This window comes from Micromys minutus, assembly GCF_963924665.1.
Source record: "Micromys minutus genome assembly, chromosome: 17".
Classification (NCBI taxonomy): Eukaryota; Metazoa; Chordata; class Mammalia; order Rodentia; family Muridae; genus Micromys; species Micromys minutus.
The window spans coordinates 2,389,915-2,409,828 of NC_137952.1; the positions used below are offsets into that span (position 1 = coordinate 2,389,915).

The 19,914-nt window shown below is 43.3% G+C and overlaps 1 protein-coding gene across 4 annotated transcripts in view; it reads left to right on the plus strand.

The window, feature by feature from the left end:
- Positions 1-19,914, plus strand: part of PHF21A (PHD finger protein 21A) — a 164,426-nt gene that overhangs the window by 132,277 nt on the left and 12,235 nt on the right. For 2 of the 4 annotated variants that reach the window (XM_080930787.1, XM_080930786.1), the window contains exons 6-11: positions 569-805; positions 8,443-8,694; positions 9,832-9,921; positions 11,363-11,656; positions 15,967-16,065; positions 19,625-19,676. In XM_080930787.1, coding sequence (XP_080786913.1) covers positions 569-805; positions 8,443-8,694; positions 9,832-9,921; positions 11,363-11,656; positions 15,967-16,065; positions 19,625-19,676 — 1,024 coding nt within the window. The remainder of the gene's footprint in view (positions 1-568; positions 806-8,442; positions 8,695-9,831; positions 9,922-11,362; positions 11,657-15,966; positions 16,066-19,624; positions 19,677-19,914) is intronic. The other 2 variants (XM_080930789.1, XM_080930788.1) reach the window with 2 other exon arrangements.

Sequence of the window (19,914 nt, forward strand, 5' to 3'; positions counted from 1 at the left end):
TGCAGTCATATAGATTAGCTCACTTAGTGCTCATAAGACGTACTTTTATCTCATTTTTCTAGATCAGGACACTAAGGAATGGGTGGGTTGATGCTCACCCACAGCGCAGATAACCTAGGCCTGAGTTAAGACCAGGGCTCTAGTGCTTCTGATGTGCTGTCCTGCTCTAGCTCACAGGCTAAACTGACGCCAGCCAAGACATCTGAACTGGCTCTGGCTATAGTGGTTCAACCCGTAATCCTAGCACTTGGAAGGCTGAAGCAGGGCAGTGAGTTTACGGACCACTGGATTGCACAGTGAAGCCACCTCAGGGGGTGTAGGCAGGATAGGAAAGAGAAGCAAGGAAGGAGGAGTTAGGTTAGGGTTAGGAGAAGGTTAAAACATGGGCTGTACTTCATGTTTAAATCTGTGTGCTTCAGTTTCCCTTATGACACGGACTTCTTGTTAATGGATATTTTATAAGGTTCTTTGGGTTCCTCGTGTTAGAATCTGTAACTTTTAGGTATGGTGTTAGATAAAGGGAGTGAACAAATGTTCCGACAGGTTTTCTTTTGTCTTCTTTTGGTAGAAAAGAGTAGTTGAACAGCTGCGGAAGAACCTGATAGTCAAGCAAGAGCAGCCGGACAAGTTCCAGATACAGCCATTGTCACAGTCAGAAAACAAACTACAAACAGCACAGCAGCAGCCACTACAGCCACTGCAGCAACAGCAGCAGCAGCAGCAGCAACAGCAGCAGCAGCAGCAGCAGCAGCAGCAGCAGCAGCAGCAGCAGTCAGCAACACCACCAAGTCTGACTGCATCACAGGTAACCGTGTGGGTGGAGCAGCCAAGGCTGATGTTGGGTATTGGTTAGTGATTGGCACATAGAACTGGATTATATTTTAACTATCCTAAGCTCAACTAACACTAAACAAATTTTCTGGGTTTTGTTTCAGGTATTTACTATCATTGACATAAGGATCAGTTAAATTCACCTGCAGAAGGAAAGAGCCTTCTAAGGACAGGAGTTAAATGATTGGGTTGAGAATGCAGATCAGTTGGTAGAGGGCTCAACTAGCTTGATGTAGCTGTGGAAATGTTTTACTGAAAAGAGCATTTAATGTAGCATAGAATGTGAGGAGAGAGTCAAGATACTGAAAGGGCATATTGACATTTGATTAAGAGAATTATTCAAGCTTGACCTCTACATACTTATATATATTATGAATATACTATTTTTAAAGTAACCAATGGACCTGGGGAGACAGAGCTCAGTTGGAAAAGGGCTTGCTGTGTATGCATGAGGCTCTGCGCTCTAACCAACATCTACATAAAAAATGGTGCATGGTTATGTGTGCATGTTTTTTAATCTCAGTGCTAGGGAAGTAGAGACAGGAGAATCCCTGGGGAATCCTTGGAGCTTGCTGGCCAGCCAGCTTAGCTGAATTAGTAAATTTGGGATCCCATTGAGAGATTCTGTCTCAAAAAAACAAGATGAGGGCTGCAGAGGTTGGCTTGGGGAGAGGTAAAGAGATGGGTAAGCATTTGGTGCTTTGCAGAAGACCTGTGTTCGGTCTTTAGTACCCACATCAAGAGGTATGCAACAACTCCTTGAGGCTCTCCAGGGACCTGTATGCATAGTGTGCACACATATGCACAGAGGTAAAGTTATACACATTCCATGAATAAATAAAAACAAATCCATTCAAATAGGTGTGCTGGTGCATGCCTTTAATCCCAGCAGCTGGGAGACAGAGGCAGGCAAATCTCTGAGAATTGTATGCCAGTGTGGTCCACGGAGGAAGTTCCAGAACAGTCGGAGTTGTTACTGTCCTGAAACCCTGTTTCAAACAAACAAAAAACTCTATTTAAAATACAAAACAGTGGATAACTGAAGAATGACACCTGAGGTTGACCTTTGACCTTTACACATCTGCACACCTACACACACACATCCCTAAATAAGAAAATAAATCAAAATAAAGAGTTCCTATTGCTCTTACAGAAGACCCCAGTTCAATTCTCAGTATCCAAATGGTAATTCACAGCCAATCATAACACCAGTAACAGTGGATCTATGCTTTCTTCTGGCCTCTGTAGGCACCACACGTTCATATGGTGCACATATATGCCTGAAAAACACTTATACACATTAGATAAGTAATTTTTTAAAAACTCATCTACCAAAGTGTGGTGGCAACACATGGTCTCACCACTCAGGAGGCAGAGGCAGGCAGATATCTATGAGATCAAGGCAGCCTGGTCTACAAATAGAGTTCCAGGACAGCCAGGGCTACACAGAGAAACCATGTCTCACAAAACAACACACAGCAACAACAGCAACGACAACAAAAGAGTCCAACGTATTGAGAGTACTTGTCCAGCATGTGTAAAATCCTATGTTCCATCCCCACCCAGCATCACACACACACACACACACACACACACAAGTGAGGGAATGAGTGAATGAAGAGTGAATGAGTGAGTGAATGAGACTAGTGAACAGTAGTGTGGGTCTTCTGAAACACACCCACACTGAATCTTCATTATGTATATAGAGGAAAGTGGAGTTTACTTATCTACTTAATATTTGTAGTCTTAGGACTAATTTATGTACAAAAATTTTAAAGCAAAGAATTGAACCAATTATAAAAATACTAAATATATATATGACAGGTAGTATGAAATAGAGAACAAAATTGAACTCAGACGTTCTGAATGAAAAATTTTTCCATTCAGCTACTTCTTCTGTAATGCCAAACATTACCAAGAAAGGTAATGCCGATACAGTAGGAAACCTAGGGGAAAAAGAAGTCCCTGGGGCTGGTGAGTTAGTTCAGCGGTTCTGAGTATTTATTGTTCTTGCAGAGGTTCAAGGTTTGATTCCCAGCATCCACATGGCTTCTTGTACCTGTCTGCAACTCCAGTCCCAGGGCACCCAACACAAATGGTATATGTACACATATTCAAACACTCATATACATAAAATAATAAAGTAAGTAAATAAATCTAAAATAAGTTGTTTAAAACCCCTGTCTTAAAACAGAACAAGAGCCCCAAACACACTTTCCCATTAATCACCCCAATACTCTATGTAAATTAGGCTTGTTTTCCCCAGCAGGGTCTCATATGTACAGACCAGAACTGTGTATGAAGAGTTTTACACACAGTGTACTATCAGTTTCATATTTCAGTTTAAAATGCTTGAATACAAACATCTCTGAGGAGGTGAGTGAGCAAGCCTTTAGATGGCCTTTAACCCTAGTGTAACACAGGCTTCGGACTGACGGTCTGCTCAATAGAACCTAAGGACACAAATGTGAGAAAGTTTATGTGTTGATATTGCTTTAATGAGGTCAATGGGCCTTTGTTGGAATACCTCTAGTTGAGGCAATCATTATCAATATTTTGATTAACCCTAAAGTTCTACAAATACTGAATAAAAACACAAATCTAAATTTGTGTTTATATTTACCTAAATTATATATTACCATTAACTTAATGCTTTCATAACATTCAATCTGACAAGTTACTTCACATTGTGACTCAGGCTTTTATTCTCCTTTATATGTACTTAGATGTGGCTGATTGTGCTGCATATAGGCTGGCATCTATAGAACTCTACATACCACACAGGCCAAAGCCCTGGTATGAATGTCTCAGTAAAAACTTCTTAAGGAATTTATTCATGGATTAGTTGAGATTCTTGTTTTTCATCCAATCTAATCACTCTGCTCAAACATTACGGAACATGAAGCAGACTCCTGAAGTGTTAGGGTTCAGACAAGAAGGGAGTGTTGACATTCAAGCACACCGAAAATTCCTCAGCTGTCCACAGGAAGAGGAGCAGATGCAGCGAGCTTGGGTGCCCAGAATGACAATGATGTCATGGAAGTTGTGTCTGGACCTGGGTAGATAATGCTACTCAAGTCTGATGATCTTCAAGTGAAGGTAGCAGGCACTACGATTCCATAAACTTGTAACAAAACTTAACTTCCATGAGCTAGAAATTCATGCAGACATATATGCAGTAACACAAATTCAAAATCTTTGTGTTTTACTTTAATGAGTTAAACATTTAAGATTTATTTATGTGTAAGAGTGTTTGGCCCACATGTATGCATGTGCACCACATGTGCACCTGAGTACCTGTGGAGGTCAGAGAGGAAATGGGGTTACAGATGGCTGGGGACCACCACACTAGTGCTCGGAACCAAACCCAAGTCTTATGAAGAGCAGTCGTGCCATCAACTCTTGAGCCATCTTTCTGGCTCCTAAAAATGTTTTTAGGACAAAATTTCACTTGGTAACCCAAGCTGGCTTCAAACTTTCAGTGATCAACCTGTCTCAGACTCCAAACGCTGGGATTACATGTGTAAACCACAAAGCCTGGCTAAATACCTTTGTATGTTTTGCTAGGTTAATACTGTTAACTTGTAAGATAAGAGGCATTTTAATTTACAAAGAGCTGATCTAACGCACAATCCAAAACTCCAAGGGATATTTCTATGGGATCTAATTAACCTCTACATCTGTTTTAGTGTCTGCTTAATTTTGAACAGGAAGTCACTGTTGCACACTCAAACACAAATAGAACTTACCCTCCCCTTTGTTTGTAAGGTTATTTTTGTATTTAGCTTTTGATAACTACACACTTTCCTCTGACTGCCTGTAGTTCTCCAACTAGGGATGAGGCCTTGACGGCCTGATACTGTCATTACTCAGGTCTTACTCGGGCAACCATACTGTTGAGATTTCATGGGTACAACTTCCCTGTTGTGTCCAGAAGACACTGCCTAGAAGCAAGGTCCCTCTGTTTAGAAAGCAAAACTTCTCACATAGCATCTCCTTCCTGCCCACTCTAATCACAAACAGAGGCCATTCCCTTCAGAAGTTACGTATCTAATACACTATACTTAAACTCCCATCTGTCTGTTTTCATGAGCTTTTAATTACCTTTGTGTGATTAGCAAGCACCCAAGTTTTATCAGGCATAAGCAGCAGGCTTCTTCTTGTCTCTTCTGGCCATTATCTCTCCCATCATTTCACACTCAATACTCTAAGGATATGAGCCTCCTTGCCACTTCAAAGGTGTTTTAACAGGGTGTGACCTTGGTGGGGGAGGTGTGTCACTGGGAGGGGGATAGATTTCAAAAGCCCACAACAGGCCCAATCTCATGTTATTTCTGCCTCCTGCCTTAATCAGGATATAAATTCCCAAACACTGCTTCAGTACCAGACCTGATGACTAGCAGTCACACCCCTATCATAATGACCATGAACTAACCCGGAAACTGTGAGCATGTTTCCTATGAAATGCTTTCTCTATATGCTGTTTCCGTCAGGGTATAGGACAATAACCAAGACGAAAGGCATGCTTTCATTATTTGTTTTCTGTTTGCTTTTGTTGTTTTGAGACAGACCTACTGTGGGGCCCAGGTTGGCCTTGAATTCTTAATCCTCCAGAGTGCTCAGATTATGACATTATAGCTGCCTTTGCATTTTTCTAAAAGAAAGATTTTATTCTACTACTGATTTTAAATTTTAATTTTTAAATTATGTGTTTGAGTCAGGGTTTGTACATGTATGTGCAGTGCCTGGGGAGGCCAGAAGAGGGCATCAGATTCCCCTGGAACTGGAGTTACAGTCAGTTATGAGCCACTTAACCCAGGTGCTGTGAAACTGATCTTGGGTCCTCTGCAAGCAAAGTACAGGCTCCTAATCTCTCAGCAGCAAAGCCATCTCTCCAGCCCCTCCCTTAAAACATTTCCAAAGATTCTTTTGCTTTTATTTTTTTCCTTTTAGTACGTGTCTTGTGTGGTGTGTGTGTGTGTGTGGGAGAGACAGACAGAGACAGAGAGTGTGTACATTTGAGTGTAAGTTGTCTGTGGTGGTTGTGAGCAATTGGACATGGGCAGTAGAAACTGAACTCAGGTCAGAAAGAACAATGCAAACTTAACCACTGAACATCTATAGATCCTTAATTTACTTTCTGTAAACTCGATATTTTTAAATTGTCTTATTCTCTACATTTATGATGCTCTCTGCTCATCACAGAAATCTCATTCATTGGACAAGACCTCCTTAGTGTATACCACCTCCTTAGTGTATACCACCTCCTTAGTGTATACCACCTCCTGAGCGTATACCACTTCCTTAGCGTATACCACCTCCTTAGCGTATACCACCTCCTGAGCGTATACCACCTCCTTAGCGTATACCACCTCCTTAGCGTATACCACCTCCTTAGCGTATACCACCTCCTTAAAAAAGTACTTTTGATTCCTCTGATGAAAAGTACTGTCCTCTGGTATTTTCATAGTTCTTCACTGGTTATTTGATTTTACTTTTGCTAATAGTTTTTTTTTTTCAGTTTTTTTGAAATTCTTGAAAAAAATAAACTATCTTTTTGTAAGTCAGTCTAGCCTCCACATCAGGTAGCTCAGTGCTTACACAGTGTAGACGCAATGAATACTTACAAAACGAGTGAAAATGAACGATTATACTATACATGATTCTTGGCAGGGGCTGCTGCTCGTTGTATACCATCTAGCACACAGAGAGCAGGCAATAAACACTGAATAGAGCTTACTGCAAAGACAAACAATAGGAACCCAGAGGGCGTTTGAGTTTTAGCATTAAGCCTTCTCATTAAACAAAACAAAAGAATAGAAAATCAAGGTTACCTGAATCAATTAAATGTGTCAGGTGTGTTACCAGATGGAGCAAAGCAATGAAACACTCTTCTGGAGCAGTGCTGGGCCCTGCTTTTCACCACCCCAGTGCAGAGCTCAGGCCAACAGAGAGGTTACCAACTAGGTCTTTGTTTATAAGTCTGTCTTTATTTGTGTAACATGGAATATTACTTGAATAGAAAATTTCATGTATCACCAAACAATAATTCTACCTTGTTGTTTCCATTAAACTCTCACTGGTCTAACTGTGTTTTGGAGGAAGAACCTAATCCAACTCTGCCTAGAACACGAGGAAAAACAAACTCAGAAGCAGTATGTGAGAAGTTATAAATGTTCAGAGCCTTAAAGAATAGCCCGGACAGCTCACAGCTGGCTGTAGCTCCAGACTCAGGGGATCCAGTGCCCTATTCTGGCCCTGCAGGCACTGCACCCATGTGGGATGAATACAAATAATTCCACATGCAGAGGCAGGCCGTTACTGCTGCACACGTCAGCACTTCCTCTGACCAGATGGCTTTTAGCTGTCTACTGGCTGTCACCCCTGACCTGATGGCCAGGTTCCATTTCACATTTGGGAAGGCAGTGGTGGGAGGCATGAGCTGCCATGCTGTGCCTTGAGTGGTTTTAATTGTAGACACAGATAAGGATGGCTTATGATGGATGAGTCCATCATTTTACATGCATGTAAACATGAGTGTATGTTCCTGCAAACACATATCAGGAAGAAAAGATAAGGTATTCTGTACACTCGGGATCTGGATACATGGTGCCCACATGGTGTGGAGAGGAGACGTGGACACTGGGAGAATCCTGTGTCCAGCTTGCTTGTCCTCACGTGGCTTAGAAGATGTATGAGCGCAGGACTGAGAGCTTAATTTTCTAATTAAAATGTAGAAAAAGCCAGGCATAGCTAGTGGCTGCCAAAGTATGGAGTGTATTGTAGGAGGAGACGAGAAAGTGGAGTAAATATCAGAGCCCGTAAGTCGGCAGTGGATGTTTGCATTCCTGAAAGGTCTGCATCTTGAGTGCCCAGTAGATGTGTGTACAGTGTCATGAGGTGGCTTCTGCAACACATTTGTAATCATTCTAGTAAAAAGTTAGGTGAATGCAGCTTCAAAGCTCCTTCTCTAAGTTCCAAGGCTTTTTGAAAGGCAGGTCTTTGTTCCCACCTTGTCAGTTTCCCTGACTCTGATGATTTCCACCTGAGTTTCCAGAGGAAAGGTTGTAGGCAGCGGTACAGCCTCCCTTTGGGATAGAAAACTGGTGGAGGGGCTAAGAGCATCGTCATCTGCAGCTGGGGTTTCCTGCCTCTGAGTCAGCAGTTGTACTGGTCCTCCTGTGAGTTCCTCCTCTGTTTCCCCAGGGGACCTCAGAAAGATGTCACCTTTCCTTTGTGTCATAGAAGGCAAATTGACAGATCCGTGAGGTTATAGCAATCAGGGATAGAGACAACGTGCAACTTACACACGGATTAACTGACTATGCAGTTGGAAAACCCAGAAGCATTAAGTGGGCTCCTGTTATGTACATGTAGATGTTTACTGTCTATTGCCTAAAATCATATGTCTTCATGAGGGGACACTCCCTGTTTATAAGTGACCCTGACTTGAGGAACTAGAGCTTGTCTCTCTATGTTTAGACGTGTACTCTACATATGCAAAGGGTCATAGACAAACGTGGTTGCATTGTTACCTTTGAGAGTTCAGCAGCACATGGTTCAATGGGATCACAGTTCGGTCTCCTAATATCTGTTCTCCGTGTCTCCTAGAAGACTGTAACTACAGCTTCTATGATTACCACAAAGACACTACCTCTCGTCTTGAAAGCAGCAACTGCGACCATGCCTGCCTCTGTTGTGGGCCAGAGACCCACCATTGCTATGGTGACCGCCATCAACAGCCAGAAGGCTGTGCTCAGCACTGATGTGCAGAACACACCAGTCAACCTCCAGACGTCTAGTAAGGTCACTGGGCCTGGGGCAGAGGCTGTCCAAATTGTGGCAAAAAACACAGTCACTCTGGTAAGCCAGCAGCTGCTACTCATGTGTTCACATGAGATGGTTCAGGCTGTGCGTTGTAGAGGGTATCTATCCTTTTGGGGCTCCTGCTGGGTTCTGAGCTCCTATCATTCCTAGCAAAGCAAACTCCCCTGTAGGCCTGCCACACGCACATGCGCACACACACCCAAATCTGCATGCTGAGACTCCCGGTGCTGTGTTCTGCTTTGAGGAGGACCCTCTGCTACATTCTCTCAGCTCATTATCCCTCTAAACTGAAAGAAGCCAGGAAGTACTTAGAGTTGGTTGGGGCATACTTTAAAAATACTCAAGAAACTCAGAGATTAATGTGCCAAAGGCCAAGTCTTTCCAGAGGGAGGATCACCTTACTTGAACAAGATTGTCTAGGATCAAGCCATTTAGACACTGTTATAAACTTAGAAGTTTATGAAAACCAGGTCCAAATTGTGATACTCAGTTGTCTTCTTCAAATGACAGAGCCCCTGGCCTTTTTTGAATAAAGATAAATAATGAGTAAAAGTAGCGACAGAGTAAAGGTTTGTTGCTCATCGGTGCATCCTTAGGGATGCAGCCCCATCCCTCAGCCAGGCACAAGGAGTCACAAGCTCTCCATAGACTGGGTGTGGTGCTTACCTTCAGTCCAGCACTTAGGAGGCAGAGGCAGGCAGATCTCTGTAAGTTTGAGGCCAACGTGGTCTACAGAGTGAGTTCCAAGACATCCAAGGCTACACAGAGAAGCCATGTTTCAAAAAGCAAAAAAAAAAAAAAAAAAAAAAGTTCTCTGGGGGAAGAAAGCTGCTCTCGGTTTAGTAAAACTTGTAGAGACAATAAATGATTTTTACTTTAGATATAGTTTTGACTCTAAGAATTCATGAGTATCAAAACCGTCCAAGATTGCTGAGTCTGTTTGGTTCTGTATGTGAGGAGGCAGGAGTGTGGTTGGTCACTCTATGGGACAGAGTGTGCAGGTGGGAAAGGAAATAGTCTCTAAAGCAGTGTTAGTTCACATGTAGAACGCATGGCAAGAGCTGGTGGGAGTGCTTTATTATATGAAGGGCAGATGCCCTTGTCTTTGCATGTCTGCCTCTAGCACTGAATAGTGACAACCCTTGGGTTTATTTATGTTTCCCTGTTTCTTAGCAGGTTCAAGCAACAGCTCCTCAGCCCATCAAAGTACCACAGTTTATCCCTCCTCCTAGACTCACTCCGCGCCCAAACTTTCTTCCACAGGTGAGTAAGGCAGTGGGAAGTGCCATGAGATAGACCCTCAGGGCCTTGGCTGTGTAGTGCCAGTGAGGCAGAATGCCTGGAGAGCAGCCGACATAATCCAGTGGAAGCATCAGCTGTCACAGCATCACTCCTGGGGGAGGGGGGAGAACACAGCCATACTAGCAAAGAGAAACTTTACTAACAAGAGTAGAAGGAGAATCGCCTGCCAGACAAGCTGTTGTGGAACCTGGCTGACAGATGTTGGAGTGGGGGTCTGCATAGGGCTTTTCTACCCAGCCCCAAGGAGTACTGCCTCCCCTAACTCCTGACAGTTCTCCTAGCAACTAGACTGACCCTGCCGGATGCCAGACAGTCCATCCAGTAGAAAGACCAAGAGTTATTCTCTGAGGGCGTAGCTTTCAGACACAGAAAGGAGTCTGTTTGTGAGAGGCCATACAGTACTGGAATGAGAGAAGACCATCCTGTTATTTATCAGATAGATCTTTATAATCACTGTTGGTAGCAAACATTGTACTAAGCTGTTGTGTCTTGGATATGCTGATATTTCAAGACACAGCTGCAGTAGCATCACAGTTGCCTGTAGGGAATTAGTGTCCATAAGGGACACACATAGACTGAACTCGTGGAAGGGACACAGACCCTTCTGGACTAATAGAGAAATTATGTTCATGATTTTCTTGAAGAGTCTACTTTCAATGTGAGACCTAAAACCCCAGTAACGTTTGTCTGATATATTTTGAAGAAGGAATTTTTAAGATGTCCCAGGCTGAGAGTACAGTGTAGGCTTTCATGTCTGGAGTGGAGACACATAGTACATTTAAGGAGTCAATGAGATTTGCAGTGGCTGTGCCAAGACCATGAGGCCACCCAGGTTAGACTTGGAGAGGAACCTGTGGGTCCTCCCCATTGTGCAGAGGTGTGGGCGGAGTCTTAGCAGCAGGGGCTGTGGAAGCATTTGCAGGCAGGTGCTTAACATGAGCATACTTCATGTTTTAGAGATTCCCTCTTTCTGCTGGTAGACAACAGGTTGGAAGTACTTAAGATTGTGTTCAGAAAGAACAGTTAGGACATTAAAAATGGTATGAACTGATCTTCAGAGAATCCCACCGTAGTCGTGGGACTGTCTGTTTTCATTCTCACAACAGCTATATGAAAGGCTGTCAGGAAAGAATCAAAAGGTTTAGTTCATGTTTGTCAGACAGTGAAATCAGTGTGCTATGTTGGAAGATTTCATGAGGTTTTGTGTTTTAGAAATCTGTATCTGTGGGTGTTGGTAGCAGTGATTAACATAGTTCTTGCCACTGTATCAGCAGCAGCCACCACAGGATTATTTTAAGTTAATCCAAACATCCAGACTTAGAAGATTGTCATGTGCCACACTTGGAACGCTGGAAGACTTGCTACTTCTGGAAGTACAGAATTTTTTTTCTCTGTCTCATAGGTTCGACCCAAGCCTGTGGCCCAGAATAACATTCCTATTGCTCCAGCGCCTCCTCCCATGCTTGCAGCTCCTCAGCTTATCCAGAGGCCTGTCATGCTGACCAAGTTTACACCCACAACCCTCCCCACATCCCAGAATTCCATCCACCCTGTCCGTGTTGTCAATGGACAGACCGCAACCATAGCCAAAACCTTCCCCATGGCCCAGCTCACCAGCATTGTCATAGCTACTCCAGGGACCAGACTCGCTGGACCTCAGACTGTACAGCTTAGCAAACCAAGCCTGGAGAAACAGGTATGGGCAGAGTGTGTATGCAGCTGCTGTGGGAGTAGCCTCGCCCTTGAAACGGCGGCTGTTGGATGCTTTCTAAGTACTCTGTGCCAAGGGTTCTTCATCTCAGCACCAAATCAGCACCCTATCACTCTATATGATAATTCACTCACATTCAAAAGAGCCTTCCTTCTGAAGATAGTTGAATTATTTTCCAAGGCTGGCTGGCTGGCTTCAGAGTCTTGTGTAAATGTGCTCCCTCTGCTGGCTCTGATGCAGAAGTTCACGGGGTGGGGGGCTGCCTCAGGGAGGAAGCACCCATACTGGAAACAGAAAACACCATGTTAGCTTCACCCACTAAGAATCCAAGTGAGAATACGACTGTGGGAGTCAATCAGGAGCAGTAAACAAAGCAGAGAAGGGATTTCATTTCAGATACTTCCTTGATCATCACACAAAAGGTAGAATCAAACAAAGTTTAACTTTCTAGACCACATGCAGCAGACATTTTAGTTCAGACATTGAAGCCCTACATTTGTATTTTCTGAAGTCAGATTTTTATCATAAGTTAGTAAAGTTAGTAAGACTAGAGTAAAACTAGTAACCTCCAAAGAAACCTTGAAGGCACAGCAGCAGCCTTGGGGAGAAGGGATTTCTGGCCATCACTGTTCCTGTCTAGAGAAAGAGCAGTGGCAAGATGGCAGGCTTCAGAGAAAAGCAGATTTTAAGGAAGTTGCTTTAACTAGCTGTTGGCCTTCTTGAGCAATCTATAATCCCACAGCTGGAAGGCTCAGGCAGGAAGATGGCTGCTGCCTGGAGCTGCCACCAGTCTGGCTGCCACCGGTCTGGGCTGCAAGCCTGGCCCACCCTGCGTGGTGTGGAGCCCTGAGCTCCTTGATGGGCTTCACCGTCCCACTATCATCTACTAAACCTCACTTGGCTTTATAAAGAAAAATCTTTTTTTCATTTCCATTTTATTTTTCCATTTTTCTTTCTGATTATATAGATAACACAAGTGACTTAAGGATATGGGTATCATAGAAATATAAGAATAATAGAAGATTTTCTCCCCCTAACTTAACATGTTTTCCAAAATATTTTACAACATTATACCTCCAGTAGTTAGTTATTGTGAACACTTTAAATCATGTGCCTGTCTCAAAATGTCCATGCCCTGGTCTGTTTCTAATTGCTCAGATTTGGTCTCTCATCCATGAGAAAATAGGCTCTGGTGAGTCTAAGTCTTCTGCCTGAGTGGGTGGCCAACTATGATATAGAGAGGCTGGCCCTTGGTAGGGGTGTCACAGGCTGTCTTGGCCTTCTTGAACAGAAGAACTTCGCACACAAACTGCCAGGCAGCAGAATTGAGTTATAAAACTAAGTAAGTGCTCAAGAAATACACAACACAGCTCATCACAATTCCTGTAGAGCCTGCCCAAATACCAGGCAGTGCTTTGAGGAAAATTCTGGAATAAATTACTAACACCAAGTAAATCAGAAGTTTTTAGACCATGTGGCAGTCATGTTTCAGCACTTAAATATGGAAAGTTGTGTGTTCACGTAGAGGGGCATAAGGTTCTTGAAGCTGTGCTTAGTCTTAGCCGTGTTGTGGGGCCTCCATGCACCTCCAAAGATTGCTGCACAGTGCCACTTTCTGTCACAGTCTCACTTCTCTCGTACCTTTTGTTAAGTAAAGAAAAAGCTTTTTGCCAGGTAGTGGCTTACACCTTTAGTCCCATCACTCAGGAGTCAGAGGCAGGTGGATCTCTGAGTTCAAGGCCAACCTGGTCTACAAAGCTAGTTCTCAGACAGCCAAGACTACACAAACAAACCCTGTCTTTAAAAATGCAAAAGGAGCTGAAGAGATGGCTCAGTGGTTAAGAGCACTGGCTGCTCTTCCAGAGGTCCTGAGTTCAATTCCCAGCAACCACATGGTGGCTCACAGCATCTGTAATGGGATCTGATACCTTCTGTTGTGTCTGAACACAATGACAGTGTGCTCACATCCACTTTTGCATTTCTTTTTCTCATTATACAGACAACACATATGATTTTAAAAATGCAAATATCACAGAAATATAAATTATAGAAGATGCTCTCCCTACAACCTATGCATTTTCTGTTAAATTAATTTTGCCACTAGTAGTTAATTAGTATTGACATTTTCTATTACATAGATATTTTCTGAATTTTAAAACAGCAAAAGCAAACTGTGTGCTTTAGCATAGTCTTTTCTCGGTCTTGGCCATCTTATCATGTCTTGCCTTCCATATTGGTGGCATCTTATGGTTTGATTTTATTTGCACAGAAGTTCTAAGTTGAAAGCCTTCTTACTAGTAGTATGTCTTTTTGCTAGAAGGAATCCAGTCATTACAGGGTTAGTTGGCGGGCAATCTGACATAGCAGTCATACAGATTAGCACAGTTAGCAGGGACTCTCTAGAATAAATTCTGTTCTCAGAATTCCTGACTTCAGAGCTCCTGCTGACCTTGTCATAGGTGAGCTAACATAAAGAAACAATTAGAGGCCTGTTCTCAGGATTACTAAGCTTGCGTATATGGCATTCTCCAGACTCATAGATTTCCTCCAAGGTTATGACCTTATTCACTTACTGAAGCTATGTTAATGATCTCTAGGGATGTAGCTCAGTGGTGGAGCTCTGACTCGACATGTACCAGGGCCTGGGCTTCGTCTCTTATACTACCACAAAAGAAAAGTCAGGTGCCAGCTACTTTGTGATTCATGGCATTTGTATATAAAATAAGTAGAAAACAATCAAAACTTGTACTATACAGCACTCAGTCTCGACGTTTGGATCAGGCATTGAGGCTTTGCCTCAGGGAAGGAAGCATGGCAGACTTTGTCGCTTTATGGCCCCTCTCTTCCTTAAACAAAAAAAGGCAGTAAAGTTAAAAGCCTATAATGGTCTCACATCTACCCCCGGAGTTTTCTTGTCCACCCTCACTAAAAGATCTTCAGATGTGTCTTTTATTGAAGCCACATTACACTGTGGACCTAAGAGAAAAGAGGAGCTTACAGAGCTTGAAGGCTGAAGACCCAGGAACACCTTAAAGACACTGTGGGCCTTGGTTACAGAACACCATAGTACAGCAAGACATACAGTAGGTGCAGGTCCTGTGTGCACTGTGCTGCAGGCTTGGGCTACAGCAATACCACTGTGTCCATAAATAAGCCGTCAGAGTTGAAGATAGGTGAATTCTTCTGGGCTTGTCTTTGTCCTGTGGGATGCTGTGGCTGGCTGGGTGTTCTCTAGCAGCAGTAGGCTGTCACTTTCCTGTAGGTCAGGAGAAGCATATTTAACTTCCTCCAGGGACTTTTCCTTTGGGCATGTGACTTGGTCATTTGGTAGAAGATAATCCCCTTTAACCTGTTGTTTTTCAACATGCCCACTTCACTAAATTTCATCATGTTCTAGCTTTTTTTTATTTAAAATTAAATATGTGTGGCTTTTTCCATCACATGAGCTTTTAGATGTCACTGTGGGGTTATTAATTAACCAAAGTTCAATATTCTGGAGTCCTACAGAATAGGGAGGCTTAAGGAGAAGAGGGATAAAAGTCAACTTGATAACACACTTTCATATGAATCTTTTTGATATCTTCTAAGCCAGACATGCTTAGAAGAGCCATGTCCTCATAGATCAGTACTGTCCTTCCAGTGAGCCTTAGCCGAGAACATAGGTAACCACCACAAAGTGGACTTTGTCTTGCTCTCAGTCCAAATTTATGTAAATCATGTAATGATTGGCAGTTTGAAATTTAAATTTGAAATTCAGGATATAAATTATTTTAAGTATATGTGGGCAGAACCTGATCCATATATAATGATGTGGCTGTGTCTGGAAAACACCATATCCTACAGTCAAGGAAAACAACCTCTAATTTAGTTTTCTTTGCCCTTAACGAAGTACTTTTATCCTCTGAGCCCCGGTTGCCTTCTGTTAGAACATTATTATGTATTGAGCAGTGGATATGACATGGTGCACAGGTCAAGAGAGGGAAGTTAGTTGCGGTTTTCCACCGTGTGGGTCTTGGGCATCAAACTTGGGGTTTACCTGCTACCACATCATTCTGTACACCGGAATGCTTTTATCTGACTGTGATGAGAGGCCCACATTTAGTCCAGTCATTCAGCCCAGGCTCTCTAGCTGGACTTCACAGTTTTTTTCCTCCTCAACAAAATCCATCATCTGAACTTGTCTATTAATGTTTCAAATTTGAGTATATTATTTTCTTCTTGGTCATAGTCAAAGTGTTTTTAATTCTTTTAATAAGAAACTAATTCTGAATTTGTACTAAATTGTTCTCTCCTAGACAGTTAAATCCCACACAGAAGCAGAGGAGAAGCAAGCAGAGAGCCGTACCGTCACCCCACCTGCTGCACCAAAACCAAAACGAGAAGAGAACCCTCAGGTAGTATCATCTCTGTCAGGATTTGCTGGGCCTGGGGCATGGGGTTTAGCCACTTTCTCGGTGTTCTTTCACACAGTAGTGATTACCAAGTCAGATGGACCTGGGCAGCTTTCTTAGTACCAAGTTTTCAGGCCTGAGCATGTGTCTCAGTCAGGGTTTCTATTCCTGCACAAATATCATGACCAAGAAGCAAGTTGGGGAGGAAAGGGTTTATTCAGTTTACACTTCCACATTGCTGTTCATCACCAGAGGAAGTCAGGACCGGAACCCAAGCAGGTCAGGAAGCAGGAGCTGATGCAGAGGCCATGGAGGGATGTCACTTACTGGCTTGCTTCCCCTGGCTTGCTCAGCCTGCTTTCTTATAGAACCCAGATCTACCAGCCCAGGGATGGCTCCACCCACAATGGGCTGGGCCCTCCCCCCTTGATCACTAGTTGAGAAAATGCCTTACAGCTGGATCTCATGGAGGCATTTCCTCAAGGGAGGCTCCTTTCTCTGTGATAACTCCAGCTTGTGTCAAGTTGACACAAAACCAGCCAGTACAGCATGGAACAGAAAGGATGGGTTCTGAATGATGTTGTATAACATCATGAAACAGAAATGAATGCTCTTTCTCAAGTTTCCTGTTATGTTCCTAAGAAAGGCCGAGCTGTTTGTCTCAGGTGACATATATCAGACGGCCAGTGCCCTCAGCAGATATCAGTTTCCATTGTAGACTGTCATTGTGTGTTCGCCTTTGTCAGGACCACTTTATTGCATCACAGTCCTAAACCTCAAAGGAATCAGGGCACAGTGAGCACAAGAGTGGCTGAAGATGGTGACAGCCACATGATGACATTGGCAGTAAGCATTAGTGAGCAGCAGACTGTGTGCCCATGGACACGAGGACATTTTAGTTGATGCTCTGTGGAGGTCTGCTGTGCTGGTAAATTGCTGGTGATGGAGCTCCCAGACCAGTCATCCATCTCCTCTGTCCTCAGTGCGTCTTCCACAGCGAAACCATACCAGAGCACCATCAAAGCCTCACGCCTTTTCTTTCTTCTTTAAATGAGAAAAGGAAAGCTCTATTGAACCAGCCCAGGCTTTGTGAAGCAAGTACCAAGTGTACTTCTTTCTGATGTGAAATCAATTTTATTTTTAAAGGGCCAGAACTTGAACCAAAAAGAAGCACTAGTTATGAAAATTCCTGGGAAAACTTGTAAAAATCCTTCACAGAAAGGATTGGCAAAAACTAAGAGGAAATAGAGCAAACTGTCAGCGGAAAGAAAACTTTTCTGAGGTGGCGCGGTCTTGCTGGATAGCTAAGCGGGTACAGGTACCCTAGGCTGGCCTTGCACTGGCAGAATCCACTTGCCTCTGCCTACCTGGTGCTGGGATTACAGACATTCGCCATCATGCTCAAACAACACAATTTCTCTGTAAAAAGAAAGGATGTCTCATGCCAGTCATGCCAGTGAGCCACAACAGACGTCACCATGTGCAGTAGCTGATGTTACAGTTGAACAAAATCGTATTCAACTAAGGGTGTGTGTGGGTGTGTGTGTGTGTGTGTGTGTGTGTGTGTGTGTGTGTGTGTGTGTGTGTGAGAGAGAGAGAGAGAGAGAGAGAGAGAGAGAGGGAGGGAGGGAGGGGGGGAATTATTTAACAGCTTTTTACTCTATAGTTGCAAACCAGTTCTGGCCAGATGTGGTGGCTCACACTGGTAATTCTGACACTTGGGAGAATGAGGCAGGAGGATTTGAGGCCAGCCTGAGCTATACAGTGAAATTCTTATCTAAAACTGAAAAAGAAAGAAAATTCATGGGAGGTGTAACTTTTTTTTTTCATTTAAGAAATCCTTAATTCTCCTTCAAGAAAAGCTGTGATGGCTCAGAGGTTAAAAGCACTAGCTACTCTTCCCAGAGGTCCTGAGTTCAATTCCCAACAACCACATGGTGACTCACAACCATCTGTAATGGGATCTGATGCCCTCTTCTGGTGTGTCTGACGACAACTACAATGTACTCATGTATATATAAAACAAATAAATCTTTTTAAAAAAGAAAAGGTGTGGCACAGACCTTTAGTCCCAATATTCAGGAGGCAAAGGCAGCCTGGTCTACAAAGGGAATTCCAGGACAGCCAGGGCTACAGAGAAACCCTGTCTTGAAAAAAAAAAGGAAAAGGAAATAAATATATTTTGTGAGCTTAGTCTAGACTGGCAGAGGTGACCTGGATGGGGTCAGCACAAAGAGCATGGTATTTGGAATAAGTAGGTTGTCACAGGGAATATCGTGGGCAGCCTCTGCCTCGGTTATACTTTAGAGGAATGGTGGAGGTTGGGAATGTTGTCACCTGCCTGGCCACCAGATAGATCACTTCAGCATGCCGTGCTGGAACGTGGGCATCGGGCCCACATCGCCCTGTCCATCCTTGTTCCTGTCAGACAGCGTTATCTATCTCAGGAGTCAAACTCAGGGCTCCCCGCATGCTAGTCCAGTGCTTGGAATAAGGAAGAAAAATGAAACTTTTTTTTTTTTAAACTCTGAAGATAGCAGTGAAGGCCCAGAGTTCTGAGTGGTCTGTTTAGTAAACGACACAAAGTATCACAATATTTTTTTTAATTGCTGAATATAAAAGGTCAAGATTGGTTTTGGGTTTTAGAGATGTATTGTTTATTTTAGTGTATGAATGTTTTGCCTGCATGTCTACAGGGTTCCACGGAAGTCAGAGAACTGTAGTTACAGATGGTTGAGCCACTATGTGGGTGCTGGGAACTGAACTCAGATCCTTTGGAAAACCCCCTGTGCTTTTAACCACTGAGCCATCTCTCCAGCCCCAGAAGGTCAATATTTTGAAGAAGCTAGCAATTTCTGGCACGTGTTTTTCTTTCCAGTACTCTGGAAACCAGTATGAGAATAGGCCTAGGCAGCCAGGCTATGTATGTGTGTGCACGCGCGTTCACTCTCATGTGTTTAAAGACCAAACTGTATTGTTAGTCACTCTGTGGGAATATGTTGCCTGTAGTTGATGGTGTTTTTATTTACAGAGGACATTTCCTTCTCTGTACTTGTAGTGTTTAGAAACTATACGCAGTACTTCAGTAGACAGTGAAGACAGTAGTTGGTTCACTGCTTTTGCAGTTTAAAGGATTGTACATTCTATCTTAGAGACACAGATGGATCCTCTAGAGAAGCTCCCTCATAATCTTTAGGTTTCTTGTTTAACTGCTAATCCTAATATTCAGCAGAACAACCTACCACTGTCCCTGAACTCATTAGCTAGTGTTCCTGCTGTCTGGCTGTGGAAATAAATGTGAGAAACCAGCCCCACAATGAACAGTGGCATACTTAGAACTGGAGTATGCTGCTCTTGAAGGTCTTTAGCTCCTCTACATGCTTTTCCGCTATGAGTACCTTTAAAAAGGTTCTTCCAAGCAAAAAGTCTAAACTAGAGTCACTCTAGGACGGAAAGCCTCTGTGGTGTTCTTTGTGTGGCCCCGGCCTGTCAGAGCTCCTCTCCTGCCTTCTCACTAGGAAACCTCAGATTCTAAGATACACTCTTTTCTTCTCTGGCACAGAAACTTGCCTTCATGGTGTCTCTAGGGTTGGTGACACATGACCATCTAGAAGGTAAGAGAAAGTTTCCTCAACATGGTCTTCTTTCTAGCTTTGTTCACAAAAATTGATGTTTGCTGAATTCCTAGAATAGAAAATTGGAGCACACATAAATTGTGAATGGGATTTCCTACAGAGAAAAAAATTGCCCCTGTCCATATAATGTGTAGGCAGGCCCTTCACTTCCTGGTATCATGCACGCTCCTGTCCTGGGAACCTTCCCAGATCCTGGATGAAGGTGACCTCTGGTCTT